Raw genomic sequence first — 25,809 nt, forward strand, 5'->3', positions numbered from 1 at the left:
CCATGGGGGCAGGATCCAGCTCAGTTATCCAATAGGGTGAATTCTGACTACTCTACCAATTCTTTATTCAGTACTTACTGTACTATCTCAATAATGGCTTTCAGAGCAATCTCCGGAGAAAGTTCATTGAATTCTCTTTTCCAGGGAGATGATGAATATATAAAGAGCCTTTTTTTTGATTTTCATTTTTATTTATTTTTGCTTTTTTGGGCCACACCCAGCAGTGCTCAGGAATTATTCCTGGTGGAGCACGGAGGACCATGTGGGATGCCGAGGATCAAGCCAAGGTCAGCCAAAGGGGCTTTTGTTTTGAAGATATATGAAACCCTCCCTCTGTAATATATTTCCTGTGTGTGGCTTTGGAGTGGATTCTGGGTGCACAAGAGAGAAAAACTCTTCTATTTTAGAACCAAACGACAGGAAACCAGTCATGACCCTGAGTGGCATCTAAACATTTGCCAAAGGACTTGTTTTGAAAGAAGGGTGGGGGGATCGTGACAAATCAATAGATATACTTCTCGAATAATTGCACATTAAAGGCTTGCGGATGTGATGCATTCACTTTCTCATGCACAGATATTCTCAAGCCTACTGGGGATGGCTATACTTTAAATGGTAAGCTTAGTTGTACCCTTACCAGAAAACATGATACCTCATTAATACTGAGATGGGAGTGGCCAGAGCCATAATACTGCATGGAGGGCACTCGCCTTACGCAAGTTTGATTCTCAGCATCCCCTATGGTCCTTCAAGTCCACCAAAAGGGATCCCTGAGCACAGAGCCAGGAGTATGCCCTGAGCACCACTGGGTGTGCCCTTCCCAAATAAAGATGACCTATCTACTGGCCAGTATAAAATACAAGTAAGTGTTCAAAATATCATTTTTTATTTGTTTTTGTTTGTTTGTTTGTTTGGGCCACACACAGTGACGCTTAGGGGTTACTCCTGGCTATGCGCTCTGAAATTGTTCCTGGCTCAGGGGACCATATGGAATGCCAGGGATTGAATCCAGCTCTGTCACATGCAAGGCAAATGCCCTACCATTGTACTACCACTCCGGCCCCTGAAATATCTTTTTTTTTAATTACTTGAAAAATTAAATTTAGTTAGGAAATCCTCTTTTTCTGATCCTTTGTGAGTTCGTTCTTAAGATTTTTATCTTGGGCCAGAGCAATAGTACAACTCTAGAATGTTCCCCTTGCAGCAGCCAACCCAAGTTTAATCCTGACATGACATATGGTCCCCAAAGCCCAGGAGTGATTCCTAAATACATAGTCAGAAGTAAGACCTGAGCACTGCCAGTTGTGGGAAAAAAATAAAAAAACTTCTGTCTTAATCAGAGCTTATTCCCAAATCCCATGGGGTAGGAGGGGCTTGAATTTGCTATGTAATATCATTATTATAATATGATATTATTTTGCAACATCAGAACTTACTGAGGGATCACTTCTGTCAGGCTCCAAGCATCACATGGGATGCTGAGGACTGAACCTAAGTTGCCTGCGTGCAAGGCAAGCGCCCTCCCTGCTGTGCTGTTACTCAGGCCCCTGATCATAAATGATTTGAGTCCCTCTGACAGGGATATGGTCCAGAGCAGCCAGCGGGGAAGAATGATGACTGTCCCTGCATTTTCAAAGATAGAGCAGCCCCGCTGGCTTCTGGGCTGGATGATGAATTGAGATCCATAAATAGGGCCGCTCTCATTTGAACTTCCATAATTGTTTGTGCCATGATAGTGCTGTCATTGAAAAGCATTTTAAATGGCAATTACCAAAAATGCCTCCCGTGAGAGCAATATTAGTTGAAGGCATTTCCAGGCCAGGAGAGTGAATTAAATTCAGCCTTTTGGGTGGGGTCTAAAGGCTAAGATGGGTTTGAATGAAGCAGGAAAGGATATCACGAAATAACCCGGAGGAGTTTATGAATTATTAACCATATGATGGAATACATAAAAATAATAAAATTAATGTGGGGTTATATCTAGAAACAAGAAATCATCTTTTTATTTTATTTTTTTAAGAAATTATCTTTTAGGGACTGGAGTGGTGGCACAAACATTAAGGCATCTGCCTTGTGCACGCTAGCCTAGGACAGACTGTGGTTCGATCCCCTGGAGTCCCATGTGGTCCCCCAAGTCAGGAGCGATTTCTGAGTGCACAGCCATGAGTAACCCCTGAGCGTCACTGGGTGTGGCCCAAAACAAAACAAAACAAAACAAAAAATTATCTTTTAAAAGTCAGGAGCTTCCAAACTTTCAGCGTAGAACTAATCTTTTTGTAATCTCTTTAAACTGATTTCTATTTATTGTTTTAATAGCCAGGTGTTTTTTTCTGTTTGTTTTCTTTTCTGGTTTCTGGAGACACACTTAGCAGTGTTCAGAGCTTACCTCCAAGCTCTGTGCTTAGGGTTCACTTCTGGCAGTGCTCCGGGGATCATGTAGGGTGTCAGGGATAGAATGTGGGTCAGCTACTTCAGTAGGCAAGTGCTCTACTTGACTGTACTATCTCTCTGGCCCAATATCCAGGTTTTTTTCTTTTCAAAAGATCTTTCCCTAAATTTTTTACCTTTTTATTATTTGCTGTTTGGGGGGGCACACCCAGTAGTGCTGTGGGGTTACTCCTGGCTCTGCACTCAGAAATTACTCCTGGCAGGCCTCTGGGGAACCATATGGGATGCCGAGGTTCAAATCCTCCTCTCTGTAGTATCACTCTGACCCCAAACATTTTAAAGCCCTTTGTTTGATAAAGAAAATGTCTGTTTGTCTTAAAAAATGTTTTTAAATGACATAAACATCTCTAAGGCCGGAGAAATAACTTTTGGGCTAAATGAAGCACAGGCTTTGTATGCTGGATTTGATCCCCAATATTGCGTGCTCCCCTGAGCACCATCAGGAGATCTAAGTCCCAAACATGAGTCACACCAATGGGGTGGGTGCATATATACTTACAGGCATTAATGAGTGCCTGGGCCTTGGAATTGTCAGCCACTTTGTCTTCTGTCACCCAGGCTGCATCTTCAGGGCATGTAATCTGCAGCATCATCTGCATTTTGGGTGGAAATGGGCTATTCCAGTGGAACCCACTTCCATGCAAGTCTAAGGACTGTAACCTTCAGAGTATGGCTGTTTCCTGATACCCAGCTCATTACACCTGCCAGGGGGTCCCTATTGCGATCCCCTCATGGGACAGACTCCTGCCGCCCACCTTGATTAAGAGTCAAAGGCTTAGAGTCAGACTTTAGAGTTGGCTTTCTGGTCCAACTGCCAAAATCTCTCTGAGGCCCTGGGCAGCATATTTGGTGGCAGATGCAACTTTCCATGGGCGGTGCTCCAGGGAGCATTACAGAGCTCTGGCCCAGGCTGTTCTGTGCCCCCTTGAGTTCTCAATTTCTCAGTAGAAACGCCTCTTCTGAGCCCAACTCTGCAGGGGAGAGAAAGGCAGCTCCAGCATAGCTCTGAAGATGGGCACGTGCATGTGAAGAGGGTGCCTGGCTCTGGCTTTCCAGGAACCATCCCCACCCCAAGCGTGGAGCACAGGGGTCCCGAGATTAGCTATCAGGGACGCATTTTCTGGGTTATGTCTCCAAGTGTTCTCCTGGGTATTTTTGTTGTGGTTGTTTCTGTTGTTTCTCTGTTTTGTTTGTTGTTTTTGCTTTGGGGGCCATACTCAGCGATGCTCAGGGCTGGGCATCTGCACTTGGAAATAACAACCAGCAATGCTCAAGGGCTAACTCCTGACTTTGCACTCAGGGATCATGCCTGCCAATGCTCAGGGCTTACTCCTGACTCTACACTGCGGGATTACACCAAGCAATGCTCAGGGCTTACTCCTGGCTCTGCTCTCAGGGATCATGCCTGCCAGTGCTCAGGGCTTACGCCTGCCTCTACACTCAGGGATTATACCAAGCAGATGCTCAGGACTTACTCTTGGCTCTGCACTCAGGGATCACGCCTGGCGGTGCTCAGAAAACATATGGGATGCCAGAGATCAAACCCAGGTCGGCCGTGTGCAAGGCAAATGCCCTCCCCAAAGTACTATCGCTCCAGCCTGCTCCAAGTGATCTCTGCTGATTTTCCAGGGTGTTGATATCCATGTGGTCTGTTTAGTGGAAATGCCCTCACTATTCCTGGGAAAGTGGGGTGAACTCCCAAGACCACACAGCATTCGCTGGGGCCCCTCTGCCCCCTGGCTCTGAGAGAGGGACTCTATAGCTGGGTGCTGGCCCCGGCCATCCCTCTAACTACTTTTTATTCCTGGCTCCGACTCTTTGAATGACGAGGAGAGACATTGCGGCCCCTCGCTGCAAGTCCCCGGCCCAGCACGTTCTCACGGGCAACTCCTTCCACCTCTGCCGGGGAGTGCCCAGAAGGTAAGCCCTTTGCTTCTGCCAGATTTCGGGGGACACAGCCTGAGGGACTCACCCACCCACCGCTCACAAGTGCTCGGACTGGCTGCCTCGGGAGACCACCAGGATTTCTCTCCTCTAGTTCCTATGTGTAACCACACTGTTTTTCTTTAACTTTCTGTGTGTGTGTGTGTGTGTGTGTGTGTGCGCGTGTGTGCGTGCGTGTGATTTCTTTTCTTCCTCTCCTTTCAAGAAAGACTAGCACAGCCCTTGGAAATGACTCTGGTTCTAACTGTTGTCAACTATTTCTACTGAACAATTTCTGATTCTCCTGGAATCATTGTACTCGGTTGTGCTCTAGTGTCAATAAAATTGACATGCGTGAAGTGATTTCTGGCCTTTTTCTCTGGGTCTGGCTGGGTCTGGTGGTGTGTGGGGGTGATTGGGTCTCTGGAACCCCAGATCTTCATCTGGATGAAGCACCCCCAAGAACTCCAGTCTTTCCAGGTGGAGGAGGGTGTGTTTGGAATGCTACTAAGACCTTCTGGAATCTGACATTTCCTTGTCTTGTTCTTCAAAGATCCTTATATTGACCTATATAGGTGGAAGGCTGAATGTTGGCTCTTTTTTTTTTTTTTGGTTGAGTTTTGGGGTGTGGCACTTTTCACCCCCAGCCTGGGTCCAGGTGATCTCTCATTGGATCCTTGGCACCAGGCTGAAATTTTCCACCCTGCCCTGCCAACTCCATGCTCTCGCTCTCCTTCTCTCTGTCTCTCTCTTCTCTCTCTCCTTCTCTCTGTCTCTCTCTCTCACTCAAAATTTTAAATAGGATTAGGTGAATTCCAAGGGAGACAGAAGACGGTCTAGAAAACTTGGCTGCACTAGGTAACACACACACACACACACACACACACACACACACACACACACACACACAGAATCACTCCCTCGTCTCTCTCGCTCACTCACACTCAGCTCTAGTGCTAAGGGGCTGCCGCCTGCAGTTGGGGCCGGAGAAAGGTGAGGGGGTGAGGGGCCAACCTGGTTGTGAATTTTGGCCAATTGCTCTCGCGTTCTAACTGATCACCGCCATGCGATGCCCGTTCCGAAGCCTCTAGCCTTGCATCCGTGGGCGTCACTGTCCAGATGCCAAAGTCCCATGGGCGGCATCTGGTAACTGTCCATCTCCCTCCCGTGGCCCATCTCCTTTCTACTCGTGGACAAATCATCCTGCCTCGCCTTTTCGCTCTCTGACTTGGCCACGCGACTCGCAACCCGGTACCTACCCTGCCCTGCCCTGCGGGACTTGGGGCCTGTGTCCTCGCTGACCAGGGCCCATTGGAGGGACACTAATGTTGGTCACACACGGAGGCGCCACCAGGTATTAATGTCCGCTTGTGTTCTCTGTAGAAGGGGAAGATCTTGCTGCTTTGCCTGTCCTGTAGTTGTGGGCCGTGGTGGTTCCAGTCCTAGATTATCCTGGGGGGTTCCCGTGTGTGTCTTTCTCGTAGCCTAGTACTCCCGGCTGGTAGTGGTTCCCTGTCTCAGGTGATAGCTGTCCTGGTGACTGGTCCCAGTCGTGTCTAGAAGCCCAAGCAGTAGCTCAGAGATGGAAGCTTCTAGTAGGACTGGGCGTTCGCTGCTTCTCAGCTCAGGGCCTCAGTGTCTCTGCCTTCTTGCTGCCTAGTGTCACTGAGGTCCCGTGAGTCCTGGGTCTCTTTTGTAGTCAGGCACATTAGGACAGAAAGAAAGAAAGAAAGTAAAGCTGACATGGCACCGTCTGAGGGCCCAGTGCTCATGGAGGTTCGTATGACTGAGCGGACAGGTGAGCACGGCCGTCGGCATAAGGAACCTTCTCTCGCTCAGTGGTCTTTAATACGTCTTGTCCCCAAACAGGCCCCCTGACCGGTAGCCCTCACCTTTCAGAGCTCTCCATCAACTCGCAGGGGGGAGCCGCGCCCGCCAACGCCATCCTGTCCCCGAACCTGAGCCCCGACGCCAAGCAGGCCTCCCCCTTGGTCAGCCCGCTGCCCAACGACCAAGCGTGCCCTCGGACGGACGATGAGGAGGATGGCCGCAGGAAGGTGGGGCCACCCTGCCCTCTTTCCCCTGACCATACCACACCACTCCCCAAAAGCTAAGACAACCCCCTCCTGCTTTCCTGTCCCCTGGAACCAATATTCTTGCATCTCCTTCCCAGGAGACGGCCAACACTCTGATGAGTCTCTGATTCAGCCTGCAGATGACCATTTTGTTAATTGGGGAGGGGAGGTTGGGTCATTCCCAGCGGCGCTCAGGAGTTACTCCTGGCTCTGGGCTCAGAAATCACTCCTGGCAGGCTTGGGGAACCATATGGGATATCAGAAATCAAACCGGAGTCCATCTGGGTTGGTCGTGTGCAAGGCAAATGCCCTACTGCTGTGCTATCACATTAGTCCCCATTTTGTTCATTTTTATTTAGGGCACACCCTGCAGTGCTCAAGACTGCTCTTGGTCCAGTGCTCAGGACTACTTCGGCGCCAGTGCTCAGGGCTTTTGCTTGCTTGCTTGGGGAAGCTTGTGGTGTTGGGGGTGGAACCTGGGCTTTCTATATGGGGCATTGGGGCTCCAGCCCATTGAGCTGTTGTTGCTCAGACTCACTTAGATGATGCCCACTGGGAAGGCAGAGTCCCAGAGAAGGCTCATGAGGTTGTACTTCGAGGTCATCCTTGCACAGAAGGCAAACGACTCCTTGGTCATGAAAACTCCATTATCTCTTCACACACAGAGGAGTACAAGTGTATGCAGGGCCCAAGAGCTAGGTCAGTGATTGGAGCTCATGCTTTGCATGTGAGTGGCCAGGTTGGATCCCTGGTACCATGTGATGCCCTGGGCACAGCCAGAAACAGCCCCCTGGGCACCACCCACTGTAGTCAAAGCACCAAAAAAAGAGAAAAAAAGTTTGTTCAGACTTGGTACCAGAAAATAAAATCCTTGGTGGTTAGATCAAATAATCTGGAAAAACAATCCGAAAAAGGCCTAGTAACTTTAAATTAAAAAAGAAAAATGAGGGCCACAAAGTGGCTTAGTGGTAGAGCACTTATATGCCTTATATGGGTGAGCTCCTGAGTTTCTTTCCTGGCACTGCCTGGTCCCTAAAGCATCAGTCAGGAATAGCTCAGAAACATGGCTAGAGGGGCCCCCCCAAAACAAATAAATAATGAATAGTTTTCAATTTGCCATGACTGCTTTTATGCTGAGTGAGTAAGGAGCAGCGTGAGGTGTGAGATGAGGCCATGGGGTTGCTGTCTGTGAGGAAAGTAAGAAAATGGGCACCATGGGGGCCACAAAGATGGAAGAGTAAAGAGGGTGCTTGCCTTGCATGTGGCCTCCCTGGGCTTGATCCCCAGCATCCCATGTTTCCCCAGGCCTGTCAGAGTAAGCCCTGAGCACTTCTGGCCAGAGGGAAGGAGGTAGGGAGTGGAAAGAGCATGAGCCCAGTGGCAGCCTTCTAAAGACAGGAAGTGAGTGCCATTGCCCAGGTGTCCTAATCCTATTTTCAGGCTATAACATGGGGGTGAAGTAGGTCCCTCGCATGATAAGGATTAGAACTTTGGGGGTTTTGTTTGGGGGGCTACTCAGTCAATGATCAGGCTTAATTCTGGCTCTATGCTCAGGGGTCACACTCCTAGTAGAGCTCAGGGGGGAACTATATGGGAGCCACAAATAGGTGAGTACAAGGCAAGTGCCTTCATTAACCCCAGTAATTCTTTCCAGCTCAAATTAGAATGTTTCAAAACTGTGCATTTGCGAAAGACCCTTTCGACAGGGATTTCTCTCACTCACAACGACTTGTGTTTCTGGATTTTGTAGAGATTCCCCACTGACAAGGCGTACTTCATGGCAAAGGAGGTGTCCACTACCGAGAGAACATACCTGAAGGATCTCGAAGTCATTACATCGGTATGTGGGACTTCTCGTCTGAGCAGGAGAGGGTCTGTAGAGGCACAAAGTCGGCCTGCTCAGAGGCCTGTGAAATAGCAATTGGGACCTAGAGTCAAGAAATATGATGGGTTTTATGTGTGGAATTTAGATTCTACTTTATAAATGTTTATCATTGTTGGGCCTCCAGAGATAAAGACCTTGAGCATTATATTCAGCCAACATCCAATGCTATTTATGTTCTCCTGGACACTGTTGGGTAGAGCCCAAAGCCACCACAAAAAAAGGGAAAAATTACAATTGTTGGACCTGGGAGATGGCCTGAAAGGCGAACTAGAGCTAATAGGTCCCAAGTTTAGTCATTACACAGTTCGCCAAGCATCACGTTGTGTGGCCCTCCACACACACACACAATTATTTTTCTAGACCTGGGAGTTGTTTTGTTTTTGTTTTCTTTTGGGCTCACATCTAGTGGTGCTCACAGACTGCTCTTGGCCCCATGCATAGAATCATTTGTACTCATGCATGGGTACAAAATGGCCCACTTTGTTTTGAAGTGCTATAGAGGAGAGCACTAAAGTGGAAGAAATGCAGTTCAGTGTCACTCTCTGCACGCACCTCAGTAGAACATTTTGCCAAAAGAAGATTTCGGAGATAAATGAGTCCTCGTTTTCTCTGTGATGAGACATTGAGCTTGGCCAGCCATGTCTGCCTGAAAAGTGCTTTTCATGCCTTTGATCCATTGGTAGAGTGTCAGCTGTCTATCCAGGGTCTGTATTCTGCAAAGACTGGCATTACTCATTACTCTTTCTTACTCTTCTTTCTTAAGGAGCAAAAGCAGGAGTGCCTGTCCTGGCCAGATAGTCAGACAGCATTAAGGAGACCTATCCCACCCCATCTTGGGACAAGGAGAGGCTGTAGGCAGAGGGTTTCTCTCCCCCTTTAACCATCTTTGAACTAAACATGGTGATGTTCTTTGGGACAGAGTTCAGGGCTTCTATATGCCAGGCCATGTGACTTGCCATTGGTTCATCTCCCCAGTTCTTGGTCTTGGCATTTTCTCCAAAGCAGAGAGCCTGGAGTTTCCAGAATAAAACCCAGAGTATCATTTCTCAGCTATATTACCCCCCCAGGAAGCCACGGATAAAAGTGGTCAGAATAAGGGTGCACACAACAGAAGATGGGGTCAATAGGAAGAGAACAAAGGTGTAAGGGGTCACAGTTGGAGAGCTTGATTGACACAAACATTGGGTATGCAGTATTATCCAGAATGGGAGCGTTGGTTTGAGTAATGACCCCATGGCTTAGCAGGCCAGTGCTGCAATTTCTCTTCCTAAAACCACAAATCAAGTGTAAGCCATCAGTTAAACAGTTGATTTGCAGCAACCAGAGAGCAATGCACGTCTCAACCTAGGAAGTGAAAGCAGGGCAGGGAGGAAGACAGGAAGCCACAGACAGAAAGTCACAGACAGGAAGCTACAGACAGAAAACCATGAACAAGAAGTCATAAACAGGAAGCCACAGATATAGCCACAGACAGAAAGTCACAGATAGGAAGCCACAGACAGGGAGCCATGGACAGGAAGTCTAGACAGAGGTCACAGACAGGAAGCCATGGACAGAAAGTCAAAGACATAGCCACAGAGAGGAAGTCACAGACAGGAAGTCACAGGAAGCCATAGTCAAGGAATCATGATCAGAAAGCCACACATGCCCCCCACCTCAGTGTCTATGATGATTCAGCATGGGACTTTCCCTTCACAGTGGTTCCAGAGCACAGTGGCCAAAGAGGATTCAGTGCCCGAGACGCTGAAATCTCTCATCTTCCCCAACTTTGAACCTTTGCATAAATTCCACACCAACTTCCTCAAGGAAATTGAGCAACGACTAGCCTTGTGGTGAGTCCAATGCTCCCCTTTGCCAAGGAGAGATTTCCAGTTTCCCCTGTACCTCCCTCCTCTCATCCTTCCTCACTCTTTTTGGAGTGTCTTTTTGTTTGTTTGATTGTTAGTTTGAATGTTTGAATGTTTTTCCTGGTCATTGGTGCAAAGAAGAAATAAAGTGGAGTATTGGGTAAAGACCAGTAAATACTGGAGTATATTCTATGTGAACTCATAGCTCTTCTCCAGCTGCCCCCTGTCGCCCTTTCTTCATAGTTTTCAACTTGTGTCCTTTTAGGGGGCCACACGCAACATTGCTTAGGGGAGAATTCCAAAGCAGTGATCAGAGAATCATGCAGTATTGTGGATCAAACCCTGGTCTCTCTCATGCAAAACATGTGTTCCAGCCTCTGGGACATCTCCCCAAACCAGAGTGCTTTTTTTCTTTCTTTAATACCTAGCTGTTTTTTACCTTGATTTAAAATTACATTAGAGGGGACTGGAGAGATAGCACAGCGAGTAAGACATTTGCCTTGCATGCATCTAATCAGTGTTCTATCCCTGGCATCCCATATATTCCTCTGAGAACACCAGGAGTGTGGCCCAAAAACCAAAAAGAAAGAAACAAAAAATTAAAATTGCATTGCAAACTATATATTATAGATAATATATACCGTATTTTCCGGCATCTAAGATGACCGGGTGTATAAGACGACCCCCTAATTTTAGACTTCCTCTCTGACTCTGTCCGATCTGAGCAGGCTTTTGACAGTGTAGATTCGGGTCCAGAACATGGTCTAATTTGCATGCATTTTATGCTTTTTAAGCCTGCTCGGATTGGCTGAGTCAGAGAGGCGGGCCAAGCAGCCTTACAGTGATTGGTGCAGGATCGAATTGGAAAATGTGTTTCGTGGCAATATTCAGACGATTTTCACTTAGCGACATATCGAAACGTTTTTCCGGGATATACTTGGCATAAGACGCTCCCCGATTTTCAGTTGATTTTTTTTTTCGTTTCAAAAGTCGTCTTATACGCCAGAAAATACGGTATACTACAATACTATTATACTATATAATACCTAATGCTATTAGGTATTATTATAAAAGCAATATGACAAGTGGAGAGAGAGCACAGAAGAGATGTTTTCTTTTTTATGAACTTCAGTGGGATTTTCTCAGGCTTTTATTGGTATTGGGGAGGAGCTGGGGTCTGAGTAGAAGGTGAAGCAGAGGGATCATATGTAGTGCCAGTTTTTGAACTGGGCTTGACAGTATGCCAGGCAATTTGCTATCGCCAGGACCTATATCTGGCTTTTTTTTTTTAACAAATGAACTTTATAATTCCATTCGGCCCTCAAACTTTGCAGCAATCCCTACTCTTCATTACTCTTAAAAAAAAAACTACCAAATAAATCATTTATAGCTACATCATCCACTACCCTCCAGCTAGATATGTGTCTTCTTATGGGACCATATAACTCTCTCCAAATAAAGGGCTGAAGAGATAATATAGGAGTCTAGGCACTTACTTGGCACACAGCTGACCCCATATTCTCAGTATCCCATCGGGTCCCCTTAGTACCATGGGGTGATTCCTGAATACAAAGCTCTGAGCACTTTCAGGCATGACCCCAAAACAAGACAAAACAATAATAAAGAGCTGTACCTACAGGAAGTACCAAATAGGTTGACAAAAGTAGAGGCAGTTGAGGGAACTTGTGGGGGTGGTGATGGTAAGATTTCTCTGGTGCCTGTTGCCAGTTAGGGTGAAAAGTATTTATCTCCTATAGGTCAGCCTGGCTCAAAGGTAGGCAACAGGTCTCAGACTCAGGGTTCCCTTAGTTTACAGAATTTGCTCTCCTGCCTGCCCTTTGAACTGTATCCCATGTCACACCTTCTGCATCTTTCTGTGCTAGAGTCCAGTGATTTAACGCAGCTCTGGAAAACACAAAGCCTTCTGGATCATGCACATCATCTTTGACCTGAATTCTAATTCCAGGAATTGACCTGATGAGCCTATTATAATCCATGGCAGAGTTTTAAAATTAGAATTGGCCTATGTGCAGTGGTGGGAATAATGGGAAATATGCCCATTAAATAAACATGAGACTTTTATCTGGGACAAAGCATAAAGAAAATCAGGAACAAACTTAACACACTGAATGCAAAATCTCATGTACCCTTACCCCAAATTAAACCTTCTACAAAACATTCTGATAGAGCTTTTAGAGACATTTATCTTTTTTGGTGCTCAGGGTTATTCCTGGCTCTGTACTCAGGTATCACTCCTAGAAGGCTCAAGGAACCATATGGAATGCTGTGCATTGAACCCAGGTTGTCTGCATGCAAGGCAAGCACCTTACAACAAACCCCCCCCCCCCCCGCCAAAATTTTTTTATTTGGGTGGGGCACATGGCAGTGTTCAGATCTTACTTTCCTGGCTGGGCTCAGGGTACAAGATGGAATGCTGGGAATTGAAGTCAGGTGCAAATCAAAGGCCCTACCCACTGTATTATCACTCTGGCCCCCACAAAAGCAGTTTGCAATTGGTGATCTCTCACTTTCCCCTCTTGCTGGAAGCCTTTGGTTAACCTGCCAGTGAGCCTTCTTTCTGAGCTGCATGGTGGTAGCTATTGTGCAGGAGGGGTGAACTTTAGCACTGGAGAAGCCCAAGGAAAGTTTATTCTCCTGCCAGTGAAGTGTGTGTTTGCCATGGTTTTAGGCAGATCTACCAACAGGCATTTGTGGAACTGGTATCTCCATGGTGATTGCATTTCCCATGGCATTGGGTAGAGAGCCCTGTCCCCCCCTTCTCTGGATGAGATCATCAGTGACCACCCTTGGATGCCCAGCACAGAGGCCTTAGCCATCAGAGAACCCTTTGGGGGAACCCCTGAGACATTTCTTTCTGGGGGTAAATGCCTGTCAGTGCATTGATCTGTGGCCACCCAGTAGTCTCTCATTGCCTCTTGGGTTGTTTATATTTTGTTTGGGTGTTACCCTGGCATTGCTCGGGAAACCATGCAGGTCTGGGGTCCACCCCAGGGACCTATGTCCAAGGATATTAAGTATCTTGTTCCTATCTGCAAAGGAAGACTCAAACCCTTAAGAATGGATGAGCCAGAGAGAGAGAGAGAGAGAAAGAGAGAGAGAGAGAGAGAGAGAGAGAGAGAGAGAGAGAGAGAGAGAGAGAGAGTTAAGGCTGTAGCTTTGCACACAAGCTAATCACAAATTCTCAGCACCCTTTATGGTCCTCGAGCCCTGTTTTTTACCAAGACACCAGAAACTCAGCTGGGGGCACTTTCGAGCCTGGTCATGATGCCAGTTGGCCCCACTGCTCAGGAATCTGTGTCCAGTCTGAGGTCCAGCTCATCTGTCACATCCTCATGAGCTTGGCCTGGCCCAGTAATGGGCCCCAAAGGATAGAGTGTGAATGAAAGACCAGCCTAGAGAGAGACAGAAGCAGGGCCATTCTTTCTCTGCAAGTCCCATACAATCCCCTTGGCTGTGTTTGAGTCTAAGTGTTGGAAACTGAGCTACAGGGTCTCCTCCAGCCTCCCTCTGCAGAGCTGCTCTAGGGTAACCCACACAGGCCCGGAAGCTTGGGGGGCTTCACTCCGCTAAAGTGACTCCCCAAGTCTGAGTGCAGATGCAGAGCCAGGAGGCCCACTGCGCCCTCTAGTGTCCTGCTTCCTCCTCTTGTGAGGGTTCAGTTGATCCTTGGTCTGCTGAGCCCAGAGATCAGAAGAGCCATCCAGTGCTCTCTGGGAAGACGAGAGAACTTTCTAAGAGAACACTTTCGAGGATCCTGAGCACAGCCTACCTGTGCAATCATTGTCTCTAGCAAGGCCATGGCAGATGGTCAGCAGCTCTTATAAGATCCTGTCTGAGGTGGGAGAGATAGCATGGAGGTAGAGTGTTTGCTTTGCATGCAGAAGGACAGTGGTTTGAATCCTGGCATTCCATATGGTGCTCTGAGCCTGCCAGGAACTATTTTTGAGCGTAGAGTCAGGAGTAACCCCTAAGCGCTGCTGGATGTGACCCCCCCCCCAAAAAAAAAGATCTTGTCTGGCTCATTCTGACCCCAGGAATTTGGGGGTGTGGGGGAGTACAGAGGGTGACTGTCCCCTTGGTCCTGCTGTACCCAGCAGTGTCCACACCCCAGGTTCTAGTCTCCTTGAGCCTCACCCTTCCACTCCCTCCCACCCCCAGGAACTGGCTCTTTGGTCCCAAACTTTCTCCTGCATGCCCCAGGGAGCTCTTGTGACGGTGGGTGACATATTCACACATGATCAGGCAATGTGTGTGCATGTATGCCTATGCATGTTTAGCCCTTTGTGAAGTTTACATGTGCAGTGCTTATAGACACACAGGCACCGTGTTGCCCAGATCCAAAATCAGCACTGAGGGACTTAGATGAGTGACCCAGGTTTCTTCCAGCGAAAATCAGCAGCAGCATTTTCTCTACTGGGGCCTCACAGTCTGGGAACCACCTTCCAGACAAAGACCCTTTACTTTGTTGTTTTTTTTTTCTTATTTTTTTATATTTTCTTTCATTTTTTTAAATTAATAAAATTTTTATTGATTCATTGTGAAGTCCAAAGTTACAAAGCTATTCTCTGGGAAGAAATTCACCGTTACCCAACAGTTACTGCAGTAGGCTGCAAATTTAGCTGCTGCAAGGCTGCAAAGGCCCAAGGCTGCCAGGGTCTGGTGCTGCAAGGCTCACAGGTGCCCATGGGGCCCTGTTGCCTGGTGCCCACCCAGGGACACCAACATGTAGCAACCACCAGCTCCCTGGTAGTGGATGGAAAGAAAGAGAGAGAGAGAGAGAGAGAGAGAGAGAGAGAGAGAGGGAGGGAAAGAGGGAGAGAGGGAAAGAGGGAGAGAGAGAGAGAGAGAGAGAGAGAGAGAGAGAGAGAGAGAGAAAGAGAGAGAGAGAGAGGGAAAGAGGGAGAGGGAAAGAGGGAGAGAGGGAAAGAGGGAGAGAGAGAGAGAGAGAGAGAAACCAATTTTATTCCTCCTGGAGTCTGAGGCCTGCTGCTACTTCTCAGGGGTTTCTGAGAGGGAGAGATAGATGGAAATTCACCCCAGAGATGGGCAGGGAAGGCCTGGGTTCAAAGAAGAAAGAGAAAGAGTTACAAAGCAGGAAGCATGTTGATGCTTTATCTCTGTCCGCCCCACCCACCACCCCTTGGACCAGCAGGCTCTACTCTGTTCACTATCCTGGGGTCCACTGCAACTGTTCAAGATTTTCCTGGCATGACAGGGGGCATGTCCAGCTTCAACTGTCATTTCAGTGGGGTTATCCAAGTGGTGTGTCCAAGTCCAGCTACCATACATCAACAAGTGTCCATCACCCTTTTCCAGTGCATATTTCCTACCAATAATGTCTCCAGTTTCCTTCCCATCACCCCACACATGCACACACAACTGCCACTATGATAGGCATTCCCTCCCCCTTTCTCTTCCTTTTTTCTATTTAGACATTGTAGTTTGTGATATTGTTTCTGAAGGGGTATCCTGCATATGACTTTGCCTCCTTTTGGCACCCAGTTCTTGTCCAGAGTGATCATTTCCAATTCTCGTAGTCACAGTGGTCTCTTCTCTGCCCTCACTGCATTCCCTGCTATTTGTGACAAGCTTCCTACCATGGATCACTCCTCCTGGCCCTCATCTCTAATTGTCATACTACTTTTCTTTTGTATCCCACAAATGAGTGTTCTTTTTCTATGTCTATCTTTCTTCCTCTGACATTTTACTCAACATGATACTCTCTATATCCATCCATGTATCAGCAAATTTCATGACTTCATTTTTCTTAACAGCTTTGTAGAGTTCTATTGTGCAGATGTACCAGTTTCTTTATCTACTCACCCGTTCTTGGGTTGTTTCCAGCTTCTGACTATTGTGACGAGTGCAAGGAGCCTTTTCTTGCAAGGTTCCAATCTCAAAGGACGTTCTGTTCTCTGCCCTCAGTCATCTGATGCTTTTTTGCCACCACCTTGCCCAAGAGATTTAGTGTTGATTTAGGTACAGGAATGTATTGCTCTTGCTTTACTTCCAGCCAAGGAAGAGAAGGGCAGGGGGAGAGTTGGGGGTTTTGTCCACATCCCCAAGACCAATGCCACATTCTGAAACCAAGCACTGAGGGGACAGAGGGGGACAGAGCTATCTCTAGGATTGTGACCACCCATATCACCCACCTCCCATTAAACCTGGATGTATCCCCAGGGACAAATGAGCACTAAAATATTTTTTTGCGGGGACACACACCTGGGAGTAAAGTACCTGGGGTGGAACCCATGTCTCCTGCACGAAAAGCCTGTGGCCCCACTCAGGCCACCATGATTCTTCCCTTCCTTGATGTTGAAGCCCCGGATGATGTCCGGGTCAGCTGATGCTCACAGAATCATGAATATGCAGATACTCCGGAAGCACCCGCCTCTCTCATTTCAGTCTCTTTGATGAAAGGCTCCCAGCCCTTGTCTCCCATCTCTGTTCTTGGGTACCACCCATCCCATCATCTTTCATCATTCCCATCCCCATCCTCTGTGCCAGGAGCATTCTCATTTCTCAGATGCTTTTTTTCCTCTTCCCAAGAGCTGAGATTCCATTTCTGGTCATTATATCTTGGGATCAGAAATTTTGTGGCAGAGTCTTGCTGGTTTGCAAGTATTTATGCCAACATTCTGGGCTGCTGATGGCATAGGTGCATTTCATCCTGTTCTCAGAGCCTGTGGGGTAGGAAATGGAAACTCAGATGTGGCAGGCAGGGCTCAGTCTTCTGTCTGTGTCTCTGTCTCTGTGTGTGTGTCTCTCTCTGTCTCTGTCTTGGCACAAGGCTTGCAAGCCAGTAGAGGTGCAGGGTCATCACCCTCCCATGAACCCTGGAGGAGGGAAGAAACTAAAGGTTGTTGAATGGGGGGGGGCTATGTTTGGGATCATGGTCACTGTCCCTGCTGACCTTGGCTTTCCCTCCCTTTGCCTCTGTACCCCCAGGGAAGGCCGCTCCAATGCACACATCAGAGGCGATTACCAAAGAATCGGCGACGTCCTGCTCAAGAACATCCAGGGAATGAAGGTAGGTGTCCCGGAACTGAGGCATCCTATGAGGGATGGGGACATCAGGCAGAGATGAGGTTCCCTCGCCACAAACTTGGGGCCTGATCGCACCTCTGTCCTTTCAAGATGCTTTTAGTTTGAAGCGTGAGAAAAAATAAAACTGTGCTGCGACCAAAAAAAAAACCACCAACAGGAATTGGCTGCAAATGGAGCCTTCCAAGCCTGTTGGAACAATGATGCAGATGAACCATGACAAGGTGGACAGAATGTTGCTCCACTGGTCAGTTATTCTGGCTTCTCAGGAACACAGAGAACATGCCAGCTTGGGAGTTATGTAGGATTCTCAAACAATTCCATTGTGCTGACCTTGTCAACTGGCAAAGATCAACTTCGCTCTTTCCGTTGTGTCTAGGATGAAGACATTCCCCCAGTGGATGACTGGGAAAGAATAGGTCCCAGGCTCATGACCAGAGACTCTTTATTCCATTCCAAAAATACTTATATAGGACAAGAGAAACTGGGATCTGTGCAAGGTGACAGGACATTGCAGAAGTATAGCCAGCAGGAGTAGAAATGAATGTGGTACAACGGAGAAGATAAGCATAAACACTGGGATTTAGTAATGTTTGGGGAGCAATAGCTTGAGCAATAAAATAACCCATTATCTCCCTTAAGTTATTTCCTTTCAGCCCTCTGTGAGGCCCAGATCAAGCCTAATTAGGAGCCACAGATGATGGGGTGGATGGTGCCCCTCTTTGTTCTGTCCTCCATCTCTGGAGCAGTGTCACTAAAACTTTTGCCTCAAAACGAGAATCCCTAGAACAGTTGGGACTCTCTGGTGTTCCTACTGCCAGGTGGTTCCCAAACAGCATGACAATGGGGAATCCAACATCTATGACAGTGAAGGCTGTGGGCCAGGCAAACATGTAGCTGGTTGGTCCAGTGCTGTCCACAGTTAGGAAAGAAGGTACACCAAGAAAGCTGTACAGACTAAACCACTTTCCCAGAGGAGAGGCCACTCAGATGAACCAGAGAGTGCAGTAACAATCTCAGGTACAAAATAAGGATGGGGCACTTTCTCCTTGTTCACTTTAAAAAGGTAGATGTCAGGGCTGGAGAGAAGCGGAGGGTTACATGCAGCCCACCTGAATTCCATCTCCAGTACCAAATATTGTCCCCTGGGAACAGAGGCAGGAATAAGTTCTCAGCAACACTGAGTGTCCCTAAACAAACAAACAAAACAAACAAACAAATAAAAACAATGACCAATAAAACCCACTTTGTTTTGTTCAGTGCTGGGGATCGAACCCAGCCCATAACAAAGTCAAAAATGTACTCTCCCAAATATCCCTAGGCCCTGAATCTGCCTTTTTTCCCCCCAAAGTCTCTTACTGGGACACCACTAATGGCTAAACCGAATTAACAGGCAGGCCTGAGGATGGATGGCAGCCAGGTGATCAGGGAAGGTCCTGGAGCAAACCTGAAGGATAATTAGTTTGGGGTGTCTTAGGAAGAAATCTCAGGGACAGAGCTGGGGTTAGGGATCTCACCCCTTCACATGCATGTTATCACTTGAGCAGCTCTGATTATTACAGAGATGAGGAAAAGGGCAGGAGCAATAACACAGCAGGTAGGACCCTTGCTTTGTATGCTACCAACCTGGGAGCAACATGGGTTCTACCTCTGGTGCCTCATATGATCCCCTGAACACTGCCAGGAGTGCTTCCTGAGCACAGAGCCAGGTGTAACTCCTAAGCATCACTGCTTATGACCCAAAAACTTTTTTTTTATATAAAAAAGAGGCAGGCAAGGAAAGAGAGGGCTCTGTGAAACAGACTCAGGAAGGTGCTTGCCAAAAATGGATCTAGCAAAAAGTGCAGACTTGGGGGACAGGGAGCCCCCAAGTAAGTCCATTGGGTCAGACTTTTGCTGTGAATGAACCCAGTCTCAGTTTGATTTCACTTAGAGTCTCCAGAGCACCTTCAGAAGTAAACACCCAAAGCCAGGAGCAAATCCTGATCACCACTGGATGTGCCCCAAATTAAAAAATAAAAAGAAATGCAAAGACTTACTTAGCATAAAAGGTTCTTGCAGCAAAGATTTGGTGGCCCGAGGGTCAAAACTCTAATTCTCCCTAATCGGGAGCCTGGCAGAGTAGGCGGCTGTGGCAGGTCGTTGTTGTCTTCGGTACTTGGTACTACACAGAAGCTGCTATTTTTATCCAGACCACCCTTAGCGAAAGGCTCTGCTCTTTGCCAGCTGGTGACATTTAGATGAACCTGCGGGAGCTCTTCCTCGTTCACTTCGTTCCCCTCCGTTTGAGTCAGGTCTGATTTTTGAAAGAACATTTCACCCCTAATATTACACACACCCAGTCCTTGCCTGATGTCTGCTTTATGACTGAGGTGCACCAACCAGCTCAGGGAACAAAACCCAGAATTTTATTTTATTTTTTTGGTTTTTGAGCCACACTTAGCACTCGTTAGAGGGTTGGTTACTCCTGGCTCAGCACTCAGAAATCGTTCATGGCAGACTTGGGGGACCTATGGGAAGCCGGGGACTGAACCTGAGTCAGTCACAAGTAAGGCAAACGCCCTACTCGCTGTGCCCCAAAACCCAGATTTTTCAAGCCGCAGCTTTGGTGGCACACGCGAGGCACTGTCATGTATCATCCCCATCATTCTATGACTATATTAATTTTATTATAATATATAATTGTATATTATATAATAAAATAATACACTATATAGTAATATTGTTTATTTCACATTATATAACCATATTATATTTCATTTTATTAATATATTAATTTTATTGTGATATATGATATAATTTCATTAGTATTATATATAATTTTTATAATATATTTTATTAATATAACTTCATTAAGAGGAAGCAAGCTAAGGATGACTTGGAGTGAAGACTCGCCGGACCCCCCCCCCCCAATATATTTTCACCAGGGCTCTAGGTTTGAAATCTGCTGGTTGCCTTCCGAGCATGAGATTTCATCCTGCGAACTTTGGGAGAAAGAAAGAAACGGGGTGCAGTGCCTCAAGCATGCAGGCTGAGATCCACTGAGCACCCCCACTCTTGTCTTTTGACCCCTCCAGCCACTTGCAGCTCACCTCTGGCAGCACAGCGAGGCACTGGAGGCGCTGGAGACAAGCATCAGGAGCTCCCGGCGGCTGGAGAACCTCTGCAGGGACTTCGAGCTGCAGAAGGTCTGCTACCTGCCCCTCAACACCTTCCTGCTGCGCCCGCTGCACCGCCTCATGCACTACAAGCAGGTGCTGGAGCGGCTCTGCAAGCATCACCCGCCCAGCCACCCCGACTTCAGGGACTGCCGAGGTGAGCAAGGGTGAATACTTGGGGCAGGGTGGGGCCGGGGGGTGCAGGACTCCAAGTTTGGGTCACATGAGCTCCAAGTTCTTCCAGCTGCCCTTCTCTTGATCCCTTTATCTGGATCTTTCTATAAAGATTGTCTAAACTGATTCCTGAGGATAAGGATGTCACTCAGCTGGAGAGCACTTGCACTTGTCACCGGGAGGCCCCTGAACTCCAGCATTGCCCCTAAATCATAAACTATGAGGCTGCTCTTTTTTCTTTCCCTTTATGTATGCATTTCTCTTTGAGTCTGTGTCATTTGGTGCAAAGTGACCAAACTGGAAACACTTCTAGATGCAGTCCTGTTCTTCTGCCTCTTACATCTGCAGACAAGCCCCTGTCTATAGACCAGGTGGCCAGTTCTGACCACTACAAAGATGATGGTTTTCAGCTCTTTCAAAACTGCCAACCAGCTGTGGTCCACAGACCAGCTGTTGAAGCACCCTAGAGCTGCAGAAGCACCCTAGAGCTACAGGGTAGAAACTCATCAAATCCTCCCCTGGGAATGCCGGTCACCTTGTTTCTGCTCATGGTGGTCGGGCATATGTATTGTGCTATTCCCTTTTAGAAGCCCTGTGCCAGTATTAGCTCTTACCCTTCTCCACAAGCCTCTAGGGTGGGGTTGGGAGGGTAGGGTGGGGGGGTTGATGTACTTTATTAAAGGGGCTACTGAGACAGGTAAGGAGCATGCCCAGCCCCACAGAGCTGGAAAGCAAATGACTTGAACCTAAATCCAGAACTTCTTCCCTTACCTCTCTTCGCCTATCATCATTGCTCTAAGCTCAGGCCCTGGACCACAGACTGTGCTAGGGACCTGACTGATTTCTGCCCATAGATAAGTGTTGTCCCATTTTGCAGATAAGAACCTGAGGCTTACAGGGGTCAGATCCTTGTAGGAGTCACTTAGTTAATAAAGGATCAGAGCTGGCTTTTGCCACTGGCCTCTTTTGGGACTAAGCTGTCTGTCTCCTTTAGAATGTGGCTTTTTTATGTCTGTGCCTCATGGCCTGGTCTGTAACTGCCCCCAGCCTGTGTCTCTGTCTCTCCCCACACTCACAGTTCCAATCTGTACACTAAATAGGCTGTGGATTCCATGATCTCTTGCCTACAAACACTTTTACTGCCTTGCTTTTATCCTGGGGGGCCCATGACCACTCAGGCTTTTGGGTTTGTTTTTTTTGTTTGTTTGTTTTTATTTAAACACCTTGATTACATACAAGATTGTGTTTGGGTTTCAGTCATAAAAGGAACACCACCCATCACCAGTGCAACATTCCCATCACCCATGTCCCAAATCTCCCTCCTCCCCACCCAACCCCTGCCTGTACTCTAAACAGGCTCTGCATTTCCCTCATACATTCTCAATATTAGGACAGTTCAAAATGTAGTTATTTCTCAAACTAAACTCATCACTCTTTGTGGTGAGCTTCCTGAGGTGAGCTGGAACTTCCAGCTCTTTTCTCTTTTGTGTCTGAAATTTATTATTGCAAGAATGTCTTTCATTTTTCTTAAAACCCATAGATGAGGGGCCGGGTAGGTGGCGCTGGAGGTAAGGTGTCTGCCTTGCAAGCGCTAGCCAAGGAAGGACCGCGGTTCGATCCCCCGGCGTCCCATATGGTCCCCCCAAGCCAGGGGCGATTTCTGAGCACATAGCCAGGAGTAACCCCTGAGCGTCAAACGGGTGTGGCCCAAAAACCAAAAAAAACAAAAACAAAAAACAAAAAACCCATAGATGAGTGAGACCATTCTGCGTTTTTCTCTCTCTCTCTGACTTATTTCACTCAGCATAATAGATTCTGTGTACATCCATGTATAGGAAAATTTCATGACTTCATCTCTCCTGACAGCTGCATAATATTCCATTGTGTATATGTACCACAGTTTCTTTAGCCATTCGTCCCACTCAGGCTTTTGTCTTAACTCTTCATGTTCTGACCCCTGGCCAGCCTCACATAACAGAGAAGTGTTGAGAGTCTGCTGTCCGCGATGTCAACAGTAGAAGAAAGGATTAGGAGATGACGATAGAACCCTCCAGTGGGCACAGAGACCCTCAGAGCTGGGCAGTGACTGTAGAGGAAATGCCTTGTGCATGATGGGTGGGACTTCCGGTCATCCTTTCGAGCTTCAGAGACTTTCAGAAAGAATGGGTGTTAAAGTTTAACCCATGAGAGGAAGGAAGGAGGAAGAATTGGTCTGGATAGCCAAATGGGGCAAGTGATTCTAGATCATTCTAGAAGATAGAAGAATATGTATGGGTGAGTGAAAGACAGACAAAGAGACAATGGAATAGGACACAGAGGCAGAGCAGCAGAAACAAGGCTGAAAAAGTCAGCATTTTTCTTAAGGGTTCTCATAAAGCTGACAGAGCTTTCAGCTAAGAGCAGAGAAAAAACAGGACAGTTATAAAAACAGGGGGATGGTGACTGGCTTGACCAAGACAAATGACCTGGCTGGCCTCTAGAGTCATAATTGAACCCTTCCCAGGCTCGGTTTTTGGGAGACAACTCATGAGAAGACCCAGCCCTAAAGGAGACATGGGCTGTCCTGGGGAGGGATCGGAAATGGCTGAGATGCCTTATGGCTTTGTTAGAATTTATTATGGTCTTGGACCCCCTCCCCATAATATCCCATTCCTCCTCTTTGGATGCAGCCTTCCCAGACTCAACTGATGCCTGACCCTGGGAATTGGGAAGAGTCTCACACTTCCCCACCTTGTCCTGTCCTGCCAACATTATCTGTTGGCTGTTTTGAGGTCTCCCAACTTGGGGACCCAGTGCCGTACAGCCCTGTAAGTGGGGACAGTTGAGTGACCCATGTTCACAGGGGAAGATTTTCCCCAGGTACATGTTACTAAATGGAACCTCAGTGAAAAAAGTTTCTCATGGATAGCAAGATGGAAAAACTTTACTCCATGATTCAAAACCTCAGATTCAGCCTCTGTCAGAGGCTGGGAAGAAACAGAGGTGTCTGACTGCATTTCCTAAGCTGTTCCCTGGTAAACTCAGAGCTACAGCTTTTTCCTCTTGGACCTTCTGCATTCCCATCCCAACCAGTGTGCCCTATCACAGGTTACTGGACAAAATGGAAGGTCGGAAAATGGGGTTCACAGGCCAGAGCTATAATTTAGCAGGTAGGGCACTTGCCTTGCATGCAGCTGACCCAGGTTTTTCCCCAGGGATATCCCCATATCCCCATATGGTCCCCTAAATCTGCCAGGAGTGATTCCTGAGTACAAAGCCAAGAGTCAACCCTGAGCAGCACCAGGTATGGCAAATAAAAAATGAAGATAAGGTTGTGGAGTTTGTCACTTTGGAGTTTGTTGCTATTGGACTAATAAGATAATGGGGAATCCCAGCTCTGGGCCTGGAGCTTGTCACTGTGGCTCAAACTGAGCCAGAACCTCAGGGGGTGGGGGAGGCATTTAATCAACAAGACCAGGAAAAGAGCAAAAATGCTTCCTTAAGGAACTGGAGGGATAGCGCAGCAGTAGGGCGTTTGCCTTGCACACGGTTAATCTAAGACAGACCTCGGTTCAATTCCCAGTTGTCCCATTATGGTCCCCCAAGCATAGCCAATGCATAGCCAGGAGTAACCCATGAGTATCACCAGGTGTGGCCCAAAAACAAAAACAAAAATGCTTCCTTAAGAAAGGGGGCAGGGGCCGGAGAGATAGCACATCGGAATTTGCCTTGCAAGCAGCCGATCCAGGACCAAAGGTGGTTGGTTCAAATCTCGGTGTCCCATATGGTCCCCCGTGCCTGCCAGGAGCTATTTCTGAGCAGACAGCCATGAGTAACCCCTGAGCACCGCCGGGTGTGACCCAAAAAACAAAACAAAACAAAACAAAACAAAAAAAGGGGGAGGCAAGTGGGGCCAGAGAGATAGCACAGCACATTTGCCTTGCAAGCAGCCGATCCAGGACCTAAGGTGGTTTTGGTTCAAATCCCATGCCTGTCAGGAGCTATTTCTGAGCAGATAGTCAGGAGTAACCCCTGAGCGCCACCAGGTGTGGCCCAAAAACCAAAAAAAAGAAAGAAAGAAAAAAAAGAAAGGGGGCAAGAATTGAGGGTCTTGAAATACTCCACTCCAGTCCCTTATTTCTTGCTTTCTTAACCAAAATTTCTTCCTGCCCAGCTGCTCTGAAGCTGATGCCTCACACCTCTTCTAATAATACATGATCTCCTTTGACATCCTGAATGTTCCTCAGCTAGAGAAGAGGTTCCTCCCCCCAAGAGGAAAGTTGGTTGCTGCGCTTAAAATTTGGCAACCATCTCGACCTAGTGCGTGGTCTTGTCAGGAGGATGCCCCAAGTTTCTGGGAGGTCTGTGGTTGTATATTAGTGTGATTCTGGCAGTTAGTTGGAGCCTTGTGGAATCCATCCCTATGCTTTCCTGATCTGCCACTGCTCACTGGACTTGCAGTTTTCAGAGATAGAGAAAGAGTAGAAGAAAAGGTCTGCCCTGGAGTTAGAGTTCAGGTTTACAGGTCCCTGCATCTCCCTGCCCCCCAGTGATGCTCATTGGACAGTTGTGCTCAGTGTGTTGCCACATTCAGCATGTACACAGGGATCTGGTGGGAGATATGGTAAAATCAATCCTGGAAGGGCCCCCATTTACTTGTTGAAAATAGGGAAGTGGCACCATTTCACTTAGAAGGGTGACTGCTCCAACCTCTATGGAAAGCGATATGGAGATTCCTCCAAAAACTGGAAATTGAACTCTCATTTGACCCAACTATTCCACTCCTAGGGATATACCCTAGGAACATAAAAATACAATACAAAAATCCCTTCCTCACACCTATATTAATTGCAGCACTATTCACAATAGCCAGACTCTGGAAACAACCAAGATGCCCTTCAACAGATGAATGGCTAAAGAAACTGTGGTACATATACACAATGGAATATTATGCAGTCGTCAGGAGAGATGAAGTCATGAAATTTTCCTATACATGGATGTACATGGAATCTATCATACTGAGTGAAATAAGTCAGAGGGAGAGAGAGAGATTCAGAATAGTCTCACTCACCTATGGGTTTTAAGAAAAATAAAAGTCATTTTTGCAACAATCCTGAGACAATGAGAGGAGGGCTGGAACTTCCAGCTCACTTCATGAAGCTCACCACAAAGAGTGGTGAGTGCAGTTAGAGAAATAACTACATTGAGAACTACCATAACAATGTGAATGAATGAGGGAACTGGAAAGCCTGTCT

At 47.3% G+C, this 25,809-nt stretch overlaps 1 protein-coding gene across 1 annotated transcript in view; it reads left to right on the forward strand.

The window, feature by feature from the left end:
- Positions 1-25,809, forward strand: part of FARP1 (FERM, ARH/RhoGEF and pleckstrin domain protein 1) — a 204,533-nt gene that overhangs the window by 165,065 nt on the left and 13,659 nt on the right. The window contains exons 16-20 of the mRNA XM_049778518.1: positions 6,241-6,428; positions 8,197-8,286; positions 10,030-10,163; positions 17,148-17,229; positions 20,321-20,558. Of these exons, the coding sequence (XP_049634475.1) occupies positions 6,241-6,428; positions 8,197-8,286; positions 10,030-10,163; positions 17,148-17,229; positions 20,321-20,558 (732 nt within the window). The remainder of the gene's footprint in view (positions 1-6,240; positions 6,429-8,196; positions 8,287-10,029; positions 10,164-17,147; positions 17,230-20,320; positions 20,559-25,809) is intronic.

The sequence above is a fragment of the Suncus etruscus genome, chromosome 8 (genome assembly GCF_024139225.1).
Source record: "Suncus etruscus isolate mSunEtr1 chromosome 8, mSunEtr1.pri.cur, whole genome shotgun sequence".
Classification (NCBI taxonomy): Eukaryota; Metazoa; Chordata; class Mammalia; order Eulipotyphla; family Soricidae; genus Suncus; species Suncus etruscus.